The sequence below is a fragment of the Tribolium madens genome, unplaced genomic scaffold, assembly GCF_015345945.1.
Source record: "Tribolium madens isolate multiple individuals breed KSU strain unplaced genomic scaffold, Tmad_KSU_1.1 Scaffold_20;HRSCAF=117;Tcas5.2_LG4, whole genome shotgun sequence".
Taxonomy (NCBI): Eukaryota; Metazoa; Arthropoda; class Insecta; order Coleoptera; family Tenebrionidae; genus Tribolium; species Tribolium madens.
In genome coordinates, this window is record NW_025400985.1 from 6,410,116 (window position 1) to 6,426,448 (window position 16,333).

Sequence of the window (16,333 nt, forward strand, 5' to 3'; positions counted from 1 at the left end):
TAAATTATTGATTTCTTTAGAGTAAACAATGTTAAAGTTCCTGAACCCCCAACATCTGTATTTAACTTAGTAGCTTGATAATTTTTAAATTTAACATAACAACTTTTATGTATTTTATGTATTAAAATTCGGACACTTAAAGAATGTGAACAATTTGTTGGCCACGAATAAAAATCTGAAAATTCGTTTATGAAAATGACTTTAAAATGTATGCAAATACAAAAGCGATATCTCCGCTATTCCTCATTGGAGTTCTTCCGAGTCGCCCACCCCTAATTTTCTTTATGCCGTTCGTTTCGTGGTTTGTAGTACGACACACATATATTACGACGACACATTCAAATCTTTAAAAGCGATCTGGCAAAGTTTTCAAAGTGTTATTTTATTGTTAGCGTACATTTCAAAACAAAACTCGTTAAAAAGTGTGATATTTTTTCTACGTCCTAAAATAAGTAAGAGTTTCGTAGACAGGGCGAGAAATTGATACATTTGTTTTCGATTCTAGTTACAAAATCTTCAGAGTGTGAATTTTCGCGGCCGTCAAGCCATCTCTCACACTTCATTTGTTCGTAAGTCATTTGATCATCGGAGGGATGGTCCTCTGAAACCCCCCGAACGTAGTTTTCGAGACCAACGGAGCACAAAATATGACTGGCTCCTACGAATTTCGCACCGAACTCTTATTCTGGATAATAACGATGATCTACGACCGATTAACCGGAAACAACGAGACGAAAACTACCCCACTTGTGTTATAGTTTGCTAATTAATTTGAGACAAGAGCGGAAGGAATCCGTCCGGCTCGGCTAAGGTGCACAATAAACGCACAGACATCTAATTAAGTGTGAGGCATTAAGTCGTTTTATGAAGTAATTACAAAGCTTATATAAACAGGTTGTAAATAATAATTCGTAGGGCGGTGTAAATTCGCGACCATCTACGCATAATTTATCACAGCGGTTTTAGAAACAACTCAGACAACTTTACAATTACTCCGCTGTCACTTGAAAGTTTGCCGGAAAACTTAATTTACAGACTTTAAATTGTTACAGCGAACCTTCCGAATACACAATAATCAATGCATTCACTCGCAGATTTCACGCAAAATCACACAAAAATACCGCCAAATACTAGGCAAAATCACAGACTCTGACGCAAATCTGTAACTGATTCGGAGGCTATTACTTCATGAGATTTCAAAGCTTCGGGCCAAAATTTCATTTTCCCGATTGCAATCACAAGGAATAAGAACGATTCCAAGTGGTTATAAATTTTTCAGCGATTCGAAAATGCAACCAAACAACGTTTACTGGCAATTAAATTTCTCAAAGAATGTATTAATATCATTTAACATTCATAGTTCGAACAATAAAAAATAAAAATTAAATAAATTAACCAAATTTATTACAAAAATTACAAAGATGATTTAATTCGCTTTATTGACTTGCTATACACATATTCCAAAACTGCTACCCCTTCGTAAAATAATTATAAATAACTAATTCTTAGTGAGTGCTTTTATTTCAATTTTCTGGCCTCTTTTATCTATTCTATAATATTATGCCAATCCGTTTTTTCTTTATAACCAATTTAATATGAGGTAAGACCTAATAAGTTACAGGCACATTTGTGACCCACTTCTTTGAACTTTTTATTAAAGCACAAATTTCTACAAATGTAATCAAAATAAATGAGATGTGGGAAACATCATCAATGTTTCAAATGCAAGACCGGTTTTTAGAGAAGGCAGGATTAATTATCAGCTCATTTTTTTCCAAAAATTTATGACATAGTAGAGTAACAATTTTACAAAAATTAATAATATCACAAAAAACTAACTGTAGTAGACTGTCATTAAAGAACACTTTTAAAAATTGTCCTCTTTTTGTTTTGTCTCTTATCGTTTTGTTTTGGGTCTATACGCATTGTGCACATTATTTTGTCCGGTAGTAAAATCTGTATAAATAAAGAAAATACCGAGAGATCATATTAGTTCTCCTAACTGCAAGTCGGTTAAAAAACGTCGACAATTTCACTTTATTTTACAAGACCTGAAAGACATTTCTGACGGTAATTTTTTTCTGCATTTTTTTTCTTTTGATCATAGTACATACCTATAAACCACTTGCACAAATAAAATTTGTTTGAAAAATAAATGAAGACCTAACTGACAATAGTAAAAAAAGGAACAACATACTTTTCAACTGATTGTACACTTGTACAAGACTTCAGAAAATGCAGAATACAAAAACTTTAGAACACAAAATTTTTCAAACACAATTTTTTAACATAACGCATTGTTTTCAGCTGTGGTCAAAAGAAACGCTATTATGTATCCTATATGAAGATCTACCTTTTTTGAAATCTCACGCGAGTTTTTGCAGGTATTGCTTGTTTAGAATTTTTCTGTGTTTACAATTACCCTGCCTGACCCCCTACAAATTCTCAAAATATTTATTTGTCCTGTAAGACAGCTCACGTAGGTGATTATTTATGTATAAAAGATCTAGAGAAGGATAAGGTTGTTACAATTAGCAAACAAATAATCCCTCGAGAAAGCGTTTAATTATACTGGTGTAGGTTTAAAACAGGAGGCTTAATAAAATTCAGTCCTCAGGATTAATTAAGAAAGTGGAGGTAAAGATCGTAAGTTGGCGATATTATTGATTGTTGTATATTATAGCCACGGTTTTCCTCTAATTAGCTAATACAGTGCACCCCCGTCCGTTCGTAGTGGTAATAATTTAATTCTGCAATTAATTAATAATTATTAAACCTTCAAAGGCAAGTGGTTTGGATGACCTTCAAGACGCTTCAGCAAGTCCGGAATTTCGATAATGAAATTTCAACTAATATGCAACTCGACAACGAGCTCATATTGAAATTTTGGTATTCGTAAATTGCTGAGGTGAAGTAGATTCGTCCGGCTTTGCAACAAACTTGCAGATAATGTTTGTTTTGGTGACTCCATGAGGACGAAGGACACTCGGACCGAGTCTGAAGAGGTCCTCTTCATAGAAATGAGTGGAAGGATGGCGGAAACGCGCTTTGCAATCCGGTGTAATAACATTTGAGAATGAATTATTTTCTGTTGCAATATTGAAGTGCGTTTGTGTTATTAGCCCGCAAATTTAATAACGAGTTCAAAGACGCTCAAATAACGAAAACCGTAAGCTCGATTAACTTTTTCAGGAAAACCGTTGTATCAGTTTGACATCGACGGTTTTTCGTTTACCGGTTTTAATTAATTTAAATCGAGCACTTTGATATTAAATACAAGTTGTTACGCTTAATTACCAACTTGATTCATAATCTAATTATTGCAAGTACAAAATTGAGATGAATTAATTACGTTAAAATCTGAACCGGGCGATGTGCTAGTGCGCTTCGGCTTTTATGAAATGCGGTATACTTGAAAGTATTTGTGTGTATCTTAACGGAGAATTTTTTTAATACGGAATCCCGAGGGAATTTTCTATAGGAAGTTAGTGTATTAAAATTTGTAACGGGTGGACATTGCGAAGGAAATAGCTGGGGCCATGATAGGAGGCAACATAATGCGCATAAAGCTGTCATAATTATATTCATAAGGTACATAAAAAGTATTTTATACTTAGGGCTTACGAGAAAATTGTCGTAGAGGGAAAATTACATTTCCAATTCATGAAACAGTAAAAGGTAAAGGCGCGTAAGTTACGGAAACTTTGCGCACACATAGGTGAAAATTGCCGAGTTTTCATCATGTAACCGGAATGAATTATGTGTGTTTTTGAATAATATATACCCACGGTTAGTTAGAGAAATTTATACATACAGCACACTTAACTGCATACGCTTTGAAATAATCTGCTTTGCGTGTGTACTTCCGTCCTAAGCGTATAAATAAACCTTCATTAAAACGCAAATTATCGCCCCTAGTTTTATTTCTGATTTTTCATTCAAATGCAATTTCGGTAACTCATTTGTGGTCAAACTTTGTGTGCCGTGAAGCTATACCGGAAATGACAGAGGAAGCATAAAATACATCTTCTTCTTCCTGCCGCCGACGCTGATTCGACGACGCACCCTCGCCCTACCGCCTTTTCATTTGAATAATAATTTAATTCAAAAGTTGTCGGCACGGCTGGCATTATTTTCCTTCGTTTGAGTTTTCATTTTAAATATTTTAATACAAATGTATTCGCGCATAATGCGCTACCGAAAACGGTTATTTTATCGCGATATGAGATCCGTTTTAAAAACCAAATGCCTCCCACTTCACGACACATCACTGAAGGTAACAAAATATCGAAAACTTGTCGCGTAAATTAGGGTGCAAAGGGTTCTTTTCTTCTAATAACTACAACCCCGATTTATCTCCACCTAGCGACATCACAAACTGTCTAGTCTGAAGCGGAAGCTACCCAAGTGTTTGAAACAGAACTGTGATTTCAATTTAACTCAGTTTTAGAGCTCATTCTTATTCGTATTCGTTCAACTCAAACAGTCACAAAGGACTGTTTACTTTGCCGATTTATATCCTGCCACTTTGCGATGGCTAAAGTCAACCCTTTATTTAACTGTCTGCTCCAACGAACGAAACGTCGAAGATGTCCTTCATGTGTTTCTCCCTGATTTTATATTCGGAGTGAATAATATGCATATGGAGACAACGATCAAATCAAAAGTTTATCAAACAACGCAAATTAATAATGTAACCGAGAGGGGAAACTCATGATAGCCTATTGGAATCCATTATTAATTTTGATGACTTATTTTCACTTCTGTAGACGGCATTCAAATGAAACGAGAGGGTTGAAGAACTCGCCAACAGAATTTGAAATTTAAAACTTGGAACACGAGATGAATTTTTGTTATCTTTATTTCTTTTCTATTACTGATAGGGTCAATGCAAATTTTTCAAAATACCTCGGATTCGGAAACTCGCTGATTTAATTAAAAGTTCTTTGCGGAAAACCGACTGCAAGACCAAGAAGGGGATTAATTGAGCCATAAATAAACGCAAGAGTGATGAGAAAAATAAACGTAGCTCTTTCAGAAAAGGCACAATCAGGATTTTATTTCCTTAAATTTAGATTTACTCAAATATAAATCTATAGAGGGTGAAAGCGGGGTACACTTACTCATCTACATTCTTTTTTAATTAATTAATTTAATACTTGATGATTCAAATTTTTGCTTAAAGTGATTGTCGATTACACATATTATTTTGAGTCATTTGATCGAATTCTAAAAAAAAAATTATCATTTGAGACGGAATTAAAAAGAAAAGTGTAAAATCCGGAAAAATACAAAAAATTCGACTTTGTACGTGTGAATATAATATATACAATAATTCAAATTTAGTGCTACTTGAATGTTGGATTTGGACATTTTAGAAAAATTCCATAATTATAATAAGTCGATTTTGATAAATCGGCTCTTTTTATGAGGTCAACTTTAAACAAAAGTAAAAATTCAATAGTAATATCACGTGTGCATGCCAAATTGTCTATAATTTAAAATTAGAACAAATTTGGCATGCACCAGGAATGTTGGCAAACTATTTCCCGAAAAGAAACCAATATTTTTATTTTAAAAAAATATATATTTAAAAAAAATCCAATCAGATTCGCGGTAATTTAGCACACGGGCAAATTATCGATAATTTATTTAAATTTAAATCTGATTAGATAAATTTCAAAAATTTGAAAGATTTCATTGGTTTAATCGGTAAAAGTTCGTATTTGGACACATCAAGACGCTATTTCGTAGCCAATCAGATGCAAGCATATTGACGTCATGTCAAGCAAATCGTACAACTAAAAATCAGTTTGTTGTGTAAACAAGTGTAAAGGGCGCAAAACATGGTAAAGATAAAATTGAGTAATATTTGAATTACTTTGTGACGTTGCGAATTGCGGGATTACGCAGTCCCAAAGAAAGGACTTCTACGAAACTGTTACGAAGGAATGTATTTTTGTGGATCCTGCCGCTTTTGAGAATATTGTTAGAATAACAAGTCAGTCTTAGCCAAGCTCCGGTATGTACAAGTTACTTGAATTGTAATAATTGTCCGGATAAATTATTACTTATTTGGTAATTCAGTGATAAATTGTGTTGAAATGAGGGCTGTACACACAGTGTGTCGTGTATTTTCGAGTGCCTACTAGACATTTATTAGAAGTGCGTAATTTTTAAAATTTCGAGTGATTAGTGGAAGGAGTCTTCTGAGGAATAAAAAAAGCAATCGTGCTAAAGGGATCTGGATTAAAAGGTAAATCAACAATAATTTTTTTATTTTTTATAAAAATTACTTTAAAATTTTATTTTAAACTAATTTAATAAAAACAGTGTATTAATTTTGTGTTTTTTTTTCAATAGGTCCGTTCTATGAAGAAGCTCCTCTTGCTACAAATGGTACCAGAAGAAGATCCCATATAGGGTCAGTGCATTTTAATTTTATTCTTTTTTGGTTTATCGCAAAGTAAAGTGTGTGAATTTGTGATTTTCAACTAAATTATGAATAGGAATTTGTGTTTTAGATAAAATGTATAATTTCCAAAATTCAGTTTGAGAAGAAAAAGTGCAAATTTATCTAAAATAATAATTTTAACGGAAAAATTGGATCTTGTGTCTATATAAAAAAAAAAAAAAAACATCAGCAAGAACAATTCTAAGTATTGTACAAATTTAACTCTATTCCAGAATAAATAGTGGATTTTTGTTTTGTCAGGTTAGTGCATTTTGATTTTTGATTTTTTTGTTTATCGTAAAGTGCATGGTAAATTCGTGATTTTAAAGTAGAACAGTAAGTAGGTACTTTATTAAATTATGAATAAAAATTAAATAAAATTACTTCTTTTGTTCTTTATTTAACGAGAAAAATATTTGGTTAACAATTCCTAAGGTAGATGAGTGAACAAAATAATAAAAATAAATCAACAAGCTGTGTTCAGTGGTCTCAAGAATAACCTACTTACCCTTTTGAATAGAGAATAGAATTAATCTCTTTGGCAATTATTTGAGATATTTTACAAGTAAACGCGATCGATTTATATTACGTTATTTATTCAATGGGAAGCCAGAACGAAGCAATTTTTTCGTGAGGTTTTCAGTCTGCTCTTTCCTCGCCTTTATCATCTCTGTCATCTTCCGTAACAGCTTAGTTAGAAGTCTAAACTTTTTTGTTCTTTTATATTTAGTTACTGAGATTGAAATAAAGCTAATGATCTTGTGAGAGAGGGTGAAATCTTGTCGAATTTTAATAGCAGGAAATCCGTAACATCGATAGTGGTAATGTCAAGGATTGGAATCCTTCGTGGGAGTGTAAAGTATTAACCACGTGTATACAAGACGCAAGGAGATAAGATCGGATGGAATCCATGAACTTGCACTCTCTATCGAATGTAATCCGCCTCCGACCCTGAAAGGCACTTGCCATTTCTCAGTGTTAAGCCGTTTCGATGTCCCCATTCTCACACACATCTAATCAGTTTACAAATTTTTCAGGTGCGAAATAGAAGTCGACCCCTAATCGCGTGAAGAAAAGGCCGAGGAGCGAACGGAACTAGCACAAAGACGATGGAGAGGAAGGATATAGGCGAGCAACTAAGGACTTCTGAACTGGAGGCGAAAGGTTCAGAGTCTAATTACCTCTCCAGAGATTCATTAATCACAAACTCCCGTAATTACATTCGCTAAGTTTATACATACATATTATAGCGTACCGCGCTCTGCCCTCGGCGCAAACAGACTAATAGTAATCTGATAACGACAAAAAGCAGTCTTAGGTTATCATTTCTTCAATTACCGGGTTAAAAAGCGTCGCCTATCTCAACCCTATTCAAGCGCGAACGACTTATCGCGATCTCGCATTCAGAAAGCTCCGCATAGGAGACTTGGGAAAAAATAAAATGTGTAATATGTTTTTAAGCCATTCGTTCCGCACAGAATTGATTAAGTTATCACAAAGAGCTGACGCGCACTTTATGACTTTAACTGGGTTTACAGCAAAGCCAATTTTGGTCACTGTCTACAATTAGGTGGTGCACCAATTAAACTTCCAATAACAAAAAGTTATCCCAATTTTGAAAACAACTACTGTAGAAAAATCACAAAAGTCATCAGTTACAAAATGTCTGTTTAAAGATTCGATAAAACCTTGTTTTAAAGAATCATTTATATAAGATTGCGATCCTTACAGCTAATTATTAATTTTTGTCACTGAAATAGCTTTCAATTAACAAGAAATTTATCGAAAAGTAACAAAAAAATTCATGAGTGACTGTTGTTGATGTTTGGCTTTTTTAAACATCGAACATAATTGCAAAAAATACATCAAATCAAATAGAAAAATAAAATGTGTAACTGGTTGCATTAAAGTTTCGTAAAATTACGTGAATCAGCCTGTATCACATAAACGCATTTCCTACGACTCTTTACTAAGTTAACGTATAAAACTGGTTCACAGCTGAAAAAAAACTACACTGGAAATTTATTTGTACTCATTAAATTTATATAAATACTTTTTAATTATTTTTATTACCTTTTTTTGTACTGCAATTAATTCTCTAAAAACAATTAATTGTCATCATTTCATACTTCAAATATTTCATTAATTATTCAAAATTTTCCGTACTATTTTTCAAAAACATTTCCCAAAATTAAAAGTAGTTCACAATGTAAGTTCTGGTGATGAAATTAGATTTGCACATTCCAAATTCAAACTTCCCGCAACTAAAATGGAGATTTCTGCACTAACCACCAAGTTCGATCCCAGCTGTCAGACTGACAGCACACGTCGTCTTTATTCTAGGTTAGAAGCAATGGCAAGAAATTTTGTAAAAGAAATAAAAGAGTTAAATAAAACGTACGTTCATATTAAAGACCCGGAAAAGTTGAACGCTAAACTAAATGGTATAATTAATGACGGTTTCCAACAATTGCAAGTAGTGTCAGACTTTGACCAAACACTTACTAAACAACACGAGAATGGCAAACGACACAAAAGCAGTTTTCGCAAGTTTTTTCACTTAATTAAAAAAAACTGATCTTAAATGTGTTAATTGCAGGCATTTTTGAGTGCTGTCCTTCAGTTACCGAGCAATATTTGGAAAAGACAAATGCGTTAACCGAAAAATACTTCCCTCTTGAGTACGACCCCAATATTTCAGAGGAGGAAAAACGTAAATTGATGGAAGAGTGGTGGCTGCAATCAGAAAAAATTCTTTGGTAAAATATCATACCGTTTATTGTTATTTTTTATAAAAATGTGAACAGTGGTTTAACAGTCAGTTGCAAAGAAATTGATGAGGCAGTAGCCAAAGCGGGAAGTTCTTTACGTGATGGCACTAAGGATCTCTTTCAAGCCCTGCAGAGTCAGGATGTGCCTATCCTAGTTTTCTCAGCCGGTCTAGGAAACATTGTAGTTTCTGTTTTGAAAAACCAAAATGTGTACTTACCAAACGTTAAAGTAAGTTCAGTTAAAACAGTTAAAAGCAACTTTTATAAATTGTCTTTCAGGTCATTTCGAATTTTTTGAAATATGATGAGAGCGGAACGATTGAGGGATTCACAGGTCCGCTGATACATGTTTTAAACAAGAATGAATTTGCAATTAAAAATACGGAATATTTTGATTTAGTCAAAAATCGTAATAACGTTATTTTGTTGGGAGACTCGCTTGGCGACGCTAAAATGGCAGATGGCATGGCTCATGCTAACTATGTACTAAAAATAGGCTTTATCTATGAGAAGGTTGTTAAATACTTCTTTTACTACATTTTGTAATTGCAAGTTTTTAGATTGAAGGCAATTTGCCCGCATATATGGACACTTTTGATATAGTATTGGAAGATGACCAAACTATGGACGTTATAAGAGCCATAATTAATTTAATCAAATGACTGGTGTATACACATTGTTTACTTAACTGATATTTTGAAATAGAGGTCAAATCATCTTTGATCTATTTTTAGTCAAATTAGTTCCCAAGAATTATTTATGCTTAAAAAACATTGTTTTTGCAAAAAAAAAACAATGGAACATAGGAGTGCTCTTTTGTTGTATATTTTTACACAAATTTAATTTGCTGACTAATTATTTACATAATTATACAGTCGAAACTTTGATACTATGATACTTGATTTTTAAGGTCAAGAAATTTATTATTATCAATCTCACAATGTTTCATGTGATGATGTTTCACTTTTTATGTTTTATTGAACAAATAAACAAGAAAATGACAGTTGTTTCTTTTATTTCCATTTGTCTCCTACAATGTATGATAATTAAAGTAGTGGATTTCCTTCATGGGAAATATTTAACAGGAAATACAAGTGATAATTAACTTATTATCAAATGGAGTCCACAAGTCAGATGGCAATCAAATAAAATATGAAGCAATTATTTTATAGCTTATTAGAAACAGCCTTCAAGTTCGTCCCAAAGACGTGAAACGAGTTAATAGGTCAATTATTATTTATAATTATTTTTTCGCTAATGAATAAACAAAGCAGGACTATTTCCTGTGGCCTGAATTCCGTTCCAATTTAATAAACTTGCGATGCAATGCCGTTTTGCGCCCTATTTTCTCGGCGAAATATAAATTTAGCTCGGAAAATTTATGTCGCTGAGTTTTCCACTAAGACAACCCGCGAATATGTAAGTAAATTATGATGAGTGGGGACGACTCTTAAAACGAAACTCAGTCGATTCGAGGCGACGCGACGTTCGAAAAGCGACCCGAAAAACATAAATAATGTCGATAACGCGGGTGTCGAAGATGCCGTTCGAACTAAATAATAATTTGGAAGTTTATGAAAGTTCCTACAAGAGAAACCGAAACGAATCTATAGTGTCCGTATCCAGTGCCTCTAGTTTCCATTCGGATTCGAGCGAAGATGCTGAGGGTTTATCGCGAAAGTCATCCATAGTACAAGAATTAACACAAAAGGATAATGTACTTGAGGTGAGAAGATTACATCTTGCGAGGCTCAGCCTATTGTTGTGACATTTTTTCGCCCCTATCTTCACAATAGATGTTTGATAATATTTTAGCGAACTTGAGTGCTACTTCAACAATCATATTGCATTATTGCTTCACCATTGTCTTTAATCAGAAGGGTCAAACAATGTGAACCTTAGTTTTATATCAGGCTACCAGACCACATCCTGATTGACCACACGATTAAATTTAAATACTATCAAACTATAACTGCAATTAGGTAATTTTATTATCTAATCGGAAAAATTACTACATAACAACTGGAGCATTCATTTTCAGCAGATTTCAGTTTTCATTGCCTTAACATGGTTTTCTGTTTAATCAAATTCATGTTTAATTCATTTCTTAAACTTCGCAATAAAAAACAAACAAACATCGAAATACATAATTATATGCTTAATTTCATACCAGTAAACTTAATTAATGAAAATGGCTCAGTAATTAAATCGAGTGCAAAACATAGTGAAATGTAAAAGCAAAAAATAAGTAAAATAATTATAAGTGCTATCAAAATTAATTTCAACTTAAATTTAAATTGGAAATTTTAAGAAAATAACTAATGCGGTTATATAAAATAAAAATTCACGTTATAAAAGTAACAAAAGCAAAGTTACATTACCATTTTATATTTTAATATTTGTGATCCAAGTCCATTTTGAAGAAAAATGTCCAGAAAAAACAAACCAAGCCTAATGAAAACGATTTTATTAGAAGTGATCAAACAGAAGATCTTCGAATTTATGTTTTGATAAAAACTAAAGTGAAACCAAATCAAATGAAATGAAAATGAAATGCCGCCGTTTCTCATTCTTGTTTGTTGCAAAAATGCAACATTGTAGTAGATATAGTATGAGCCTGATTTTTTTTTGAATCAACCAATTTAACATTTCAAAGACAACGTAGATATAAAATATTTGGTTTTAATTAATTAAAATAGTGATCACATTATCATTAAAAAAAAAATTATACTCGAAACCCGTCTATTTGGATATCAAGCTGCAGCCTCCGAAGCGGTTTTTAAACATTGGTTCTCCATAACTGAGAATCATCACCATTGCTAAATGTTTTAGTAATCTCACCAAATTCACCAAGGTTTGACTTTTTATACATTAAAGTTGAGGTGCTGTCTGGTCACTAAGTTTAATTTATTAAAACCAAATACATGTTGGAAATGTAATCTTGGTTGTTTCTAAAAAAAAATCAGGCTCATTATTACTCGTGGGACATCCTATATAATGAACGGAGTAAACATTGTTAAATTATCACTATTCTTGCCAGTAAATGATTATGATATTTAAGTGAATAATTTGGTCGTTAGGGCGTTTTTCTCGCAATCAAACCATCAAAAATTGATCTGCATGGTTCATCGATCGTTTTAATAATTTATTCTTTATTGTGGTCAATCTAATGAATTCAAGGAATTTTATACTGTCTGCAAACGAAAAACTCGATCAGTTCACCTAAGAACAAGTTATTTCTTTTGCAGATATATTAGGTAATTTTTACTTACTTCTCCTTGGAACTAAATTGTATTATTATAAACTTTTGAAAATGTAACAATCAACAACCAAGCTCAATTGTAAATACGTGTATGATGTGTACAAAATAATAAAAATAAAAAAAGTGCCGAGTTTTCCAAAAATGTTGATAAAATAATAATAAACAATGAACTCAGAATCAGTGTTTTCTCTAAGATTAATCTTTATTCAGACCTCAAATGATAAGAAAATACTTGACATATGTGACCTAACTTATTTTCCGTGCAATGATAGGATTATATTGTAAAATTCTAGTAACAACATTGGTAAGTTTCATACTGAAAACTCCTTTCCTTATTCATTAACGATTAAAACTGAAAAAATCCAATAACATAGGGAGGTCAAGCATGATTAGCAATAATAATTTAAATTTGTGCGATGTCAGACATTACGAGGCCTATTAATTTTTTTTATTACCTACTTCTACTTTACATTCCCATACTAATTGCTATATTTTACTAAGCAATTATGTTTCTACGGAAAGTTAAAGGATTATGGAATTAACAAACAAACTAATGTAAAAGAAATTAATTGGTGTAAACGAAACCTCAAATTATTATTGCGTTGTTTATTAAGCCATTTCGTGGTGCTCAAATCAAGACACATTCATTAATGTCAGTTATAATTTACTCTGCAAACATTTTGTTAATTAAAGCGAATTTTAAAAATGCAAAGAATCGTTTACGTTTAATTTTTGACGTAAGATTTATTATTCAATTATGAAATAAAAAAGTAATGAAATGCAAAACGTTGACATGAAATCGTCATAAAAATTTTAATTGGGCCACATGATTTTAATTTTAATTAAGACAATCAGACAATTTTCGTGGAATTGTTGTTTATTTGTGCTTCGCGTTACTAAGTTTGATAAAAATAAATGAAACAGTGTTTCGCGTACTATGTAATTTCGAAATGAATAAAAATACACAAGTGTTTCGATTTAACTTTGGATAACATAATAAAGGAATTTTCTTATTTTTACACGAGTTCGTGGATATTTAGGGAATAATGAGGAATCTGGAAACTGTTTTGCTTATTTTTGTAAAAAGCTCTGTTTAAATAATATCCTATAAGAAACGATAATCAAAACAAACCTTCATAACGGTTTTTACATGAATATAAACAAAAAAGCCGCATTACTCCATCAAAGGCAAAAAAAAATCATGTCAATGTGACAATCCATCAAGGAAAACTCTCATCTCAACGCATCCAGCGGCAAGATAAATTTTGCACAATCAATCGATGTCCTAGTTCCAGAGAAATTACAGCTTTTTCCGCCACCCATCACTTTTATATAACTTATTGCCCCTTTCCACGCCAAACCTCAGCATAAATAAACATACAAGAATCTGATTAAAACATTGGAGCGAAATTATTAATGGATTTCTTCCCGCTAAATGAGCAGGAACGAGGTTTGCTGTGGCCGCCTTTAACGTCCAATACTTAATTATTTCTTTGTTTCAGAATGCAGATTTTAGAAGATTTCGATCGATGTCCGATGGGGCCGCCTATCGACTACCCAACCAAGAGCCTTTCGAGGTTTTTCCGAGTCTACCCGACTCCGTTTTGGAGAAAATGGGACTCCTCGGTAACGGCCCCAGGTAATTATTCGCCAACACTGCAATTTTTACAAAAATGTACGCAGCCTTGGACTGCTTGGCCATTAACGATGACCATAATGGTAAAATTTACCGTTTCTTCATTCACAATGCGAATTCGTTTATTTTTCTTGCAATTTTAACTGCCGAATCTTTGATATTGTGATAGCATTGAGGAAATCTAAGTGTGAGTTATTCTGAAACATTCCTGCGTGGGCGTTTCACAAGAACAAAGAAAATATTTTCTGTTTGAATAAACGATGAATTTCCGCCGATTTGCGCTTAATATAAATCATTCAAAATTGTAGCAAAAGAGCTATTTTTAAACTTCCCACGCACAGATATGTATGTCATAATTTGAGCCCATTAAAAAACTAATTAAACTTACACACGTTGTACCCAATATCGTGGCAAATTAAACAAATGGTAGTAAAATACAAATCTCAAATGAAATATTATTTTTGGCTTTAATTCACAAAAGAAAAAAGAATTTTGACGCATTATTATAGATTTATGTAGCGAAATCTGCGTATCAAAGGAAAAGCCCCTTTTTAAATTTCCATAACACAATTGAATATCTTGAGTAACAATGGACCGCACAAATTATTAATTAAGAGCTAATTACTTTAAAAAAAACCTCTAACCGCACTGATAAGAAAACGATCCAACATTGGACAAATTTATCACTTGTCTACAAATTGGTTATCTCATAAATATGTAACAGTCTAACGACCAGATTTTGCAATAATTCATTGGTAAATCAAGCTTTTAGGTGAATTCAGTCCAATTTAATCTCAGATTATGATTGTCAGGGAACGTCTGAGCGACGAGGAGCTCGAGCAAAAATTCGTGTCGTTGTCTCTCGCCTTTACCATCGACGCCGCTACAATCAAAGACCGATGCGAGCGTCAGAGGCGCTATCGCGACCAAACCGAAACGAATCTGAACACAGAAATCGAGAAACTGATTGAAAAAGCCAACAAAATGCAGTCTCTGTGTGTGGATGCTGAGACCACGGAACTCCTGTCGTCCCTCCTAGGCCAAATCGATATCGTCATGAAGGCGTCTTCGCACGCGACCATTTCTTCCGAAAGATACGGAGCCGTTCAACACGAACACCGCATCTCCGAGTCCGTCAATGTGATGATCAATCATGTGAATCTTCTTAAGCAACAAAGGGATTCGGCCCGGAGACAACTTCAATACACAAAGTGAGTTTTGAGTGAGTGTAAAAACCGGCTTATCTACATCCTGGAATTCATACTTGGTGGTGTCGGTTTATTGACTAGAAGCGTTTTTTTCATTTTTCATAAGACCACTGCGAGATCATTTTTTGGGATACTTTTAGGCGGGTCCTGCAGAATTCGAATTCGTCGGAAGCTCCACAGAAACAGGTTGCGACTAGCCAGAACGGTAGAATGATTACAAAAAGACGGGCGAGTATTGCGACAATAACACGTCCTATTGAAATGTCTAAAAGTACAGATTCTCGTAAAATTATGAGAAGGACGTCGGATTTATCCTTGCGAGCTTCCTCTTTAGCGCGCAGTTCTAGACCTAATCGGCTAGAGTAAGCCAATGAGGAAAAATCGCGAATTTCTAATCAATCAATATTTCAGACTCGGTGTAGATCTAGTCAAGATCAAAGAAGGAATGGTTGAAAACGAACCAATGACCAACGAATCGTGTAATAGCGATAACGAATCGATTCATGAAGACGATTCTAGTCCAGAAGATAGTGCACCATCTGTTGAAACAGATATTTCACCGCTTCCACTCAGGTTTTTATATAAAAAAATTAGAAAGAGAAAACTAATAATAAAAATATTTCAGGCATAGGTTAGTGAGACGATTTAGGCGACTACGAAAAGGTATAGAAGAACGGTATGACAGATGGACGGAAGATGGCACAATCCACGAAATTTGTTGTTTCTGTGCCCTCATGTGTTTCTCAATTAGTTTAATAATTATGGCCAATCTTTTAATAGAAGTAGAATTTAGTAAACGAGGATTGACACCATCGAATTTTTTTTGGTTCTGGACCACAAACAACGGGAATACTCAAATCTCGAAACGCATTTACCAAGGAGGCATCTCAACAACTTAATCTTATTTATTTATTTAAACCAAAGAATAAAATTACTTTCCAAGAAAATTTCCTTGCTATTTCCTTGCTAAAGCTGAATTATACGCGAGAGTAATAATGAGAG

At 33.3% G+C, this 16,333-nt stretch overlaps 2 protein-coding genes across 5 annotated transcripts; both read left to right on the forward strand.

Moving 5' to 3' along the window:
• The first annotated feature begins 8,568 nt into the window (after nt 1-8,568).
• Nucleotides 8,569-10,228, forward strand: LOC123005273 (cytosolic 5'-nucleotidase 3). Its single transcript, XM_044398953.1, has 5 exons — nt 8,569-9,000; nt 9,054-9,213; nt 9,262-9,454; nt 9,505-9,738; nt 9,786-10,228. Exons 1-5 carry the CDS (start codon nt 8,724-8,726, stop codon nt 9,885-9,887), a joined length of 966 nt encoding a protein of 321 aa, XP_044254888.1. The 5' UTR covers nt 8,569-8,723; the 3' UTR covers nt 9,888-10,228.
• Nucleotides 10,229-10,673: 445 nt separating this feature from the next.
• Nucleotides 10,674-16,273, forward strand: LOC123004884. Of its 4 annotated transcripts, none has more exons than XM_044398391.1 (6): nt 10,675-10,951; nt 13,990-14,126; nt 14,936-15,334; nt 15,472-15,693; nt 15,743-15,904; nt 15,957-16,273. In XM_044398391.1, exons 1-6 carry the CDS (start codon nt 10,742-10,744, stop codon nt 16,228-16,230), a joined length of 1,404 nt encoding a protein of 467 aa, XP_044254326.1. In that variant the 5' UTR covers nt 10,675-10,741; the 3' UTR covers nt 16,231-16,273. The 4 variants fall into 4 exon arrangements, with proteins under 4 accessions (XP_044254329.1, XP_044254326.1, XP_044254327.1 ...); XM_044398392.1 differs by lacking the exon at nt 10,675-10,951 and adding an exon at nt 12,519-12,791; XM_044398393.1 differs by lacking the exon at nt 10,675-10,951 and adding an exon at nt 13,338-13,937.
• Nucleotides 16,274-16,333: the final 60 nt, after the last annotated feature.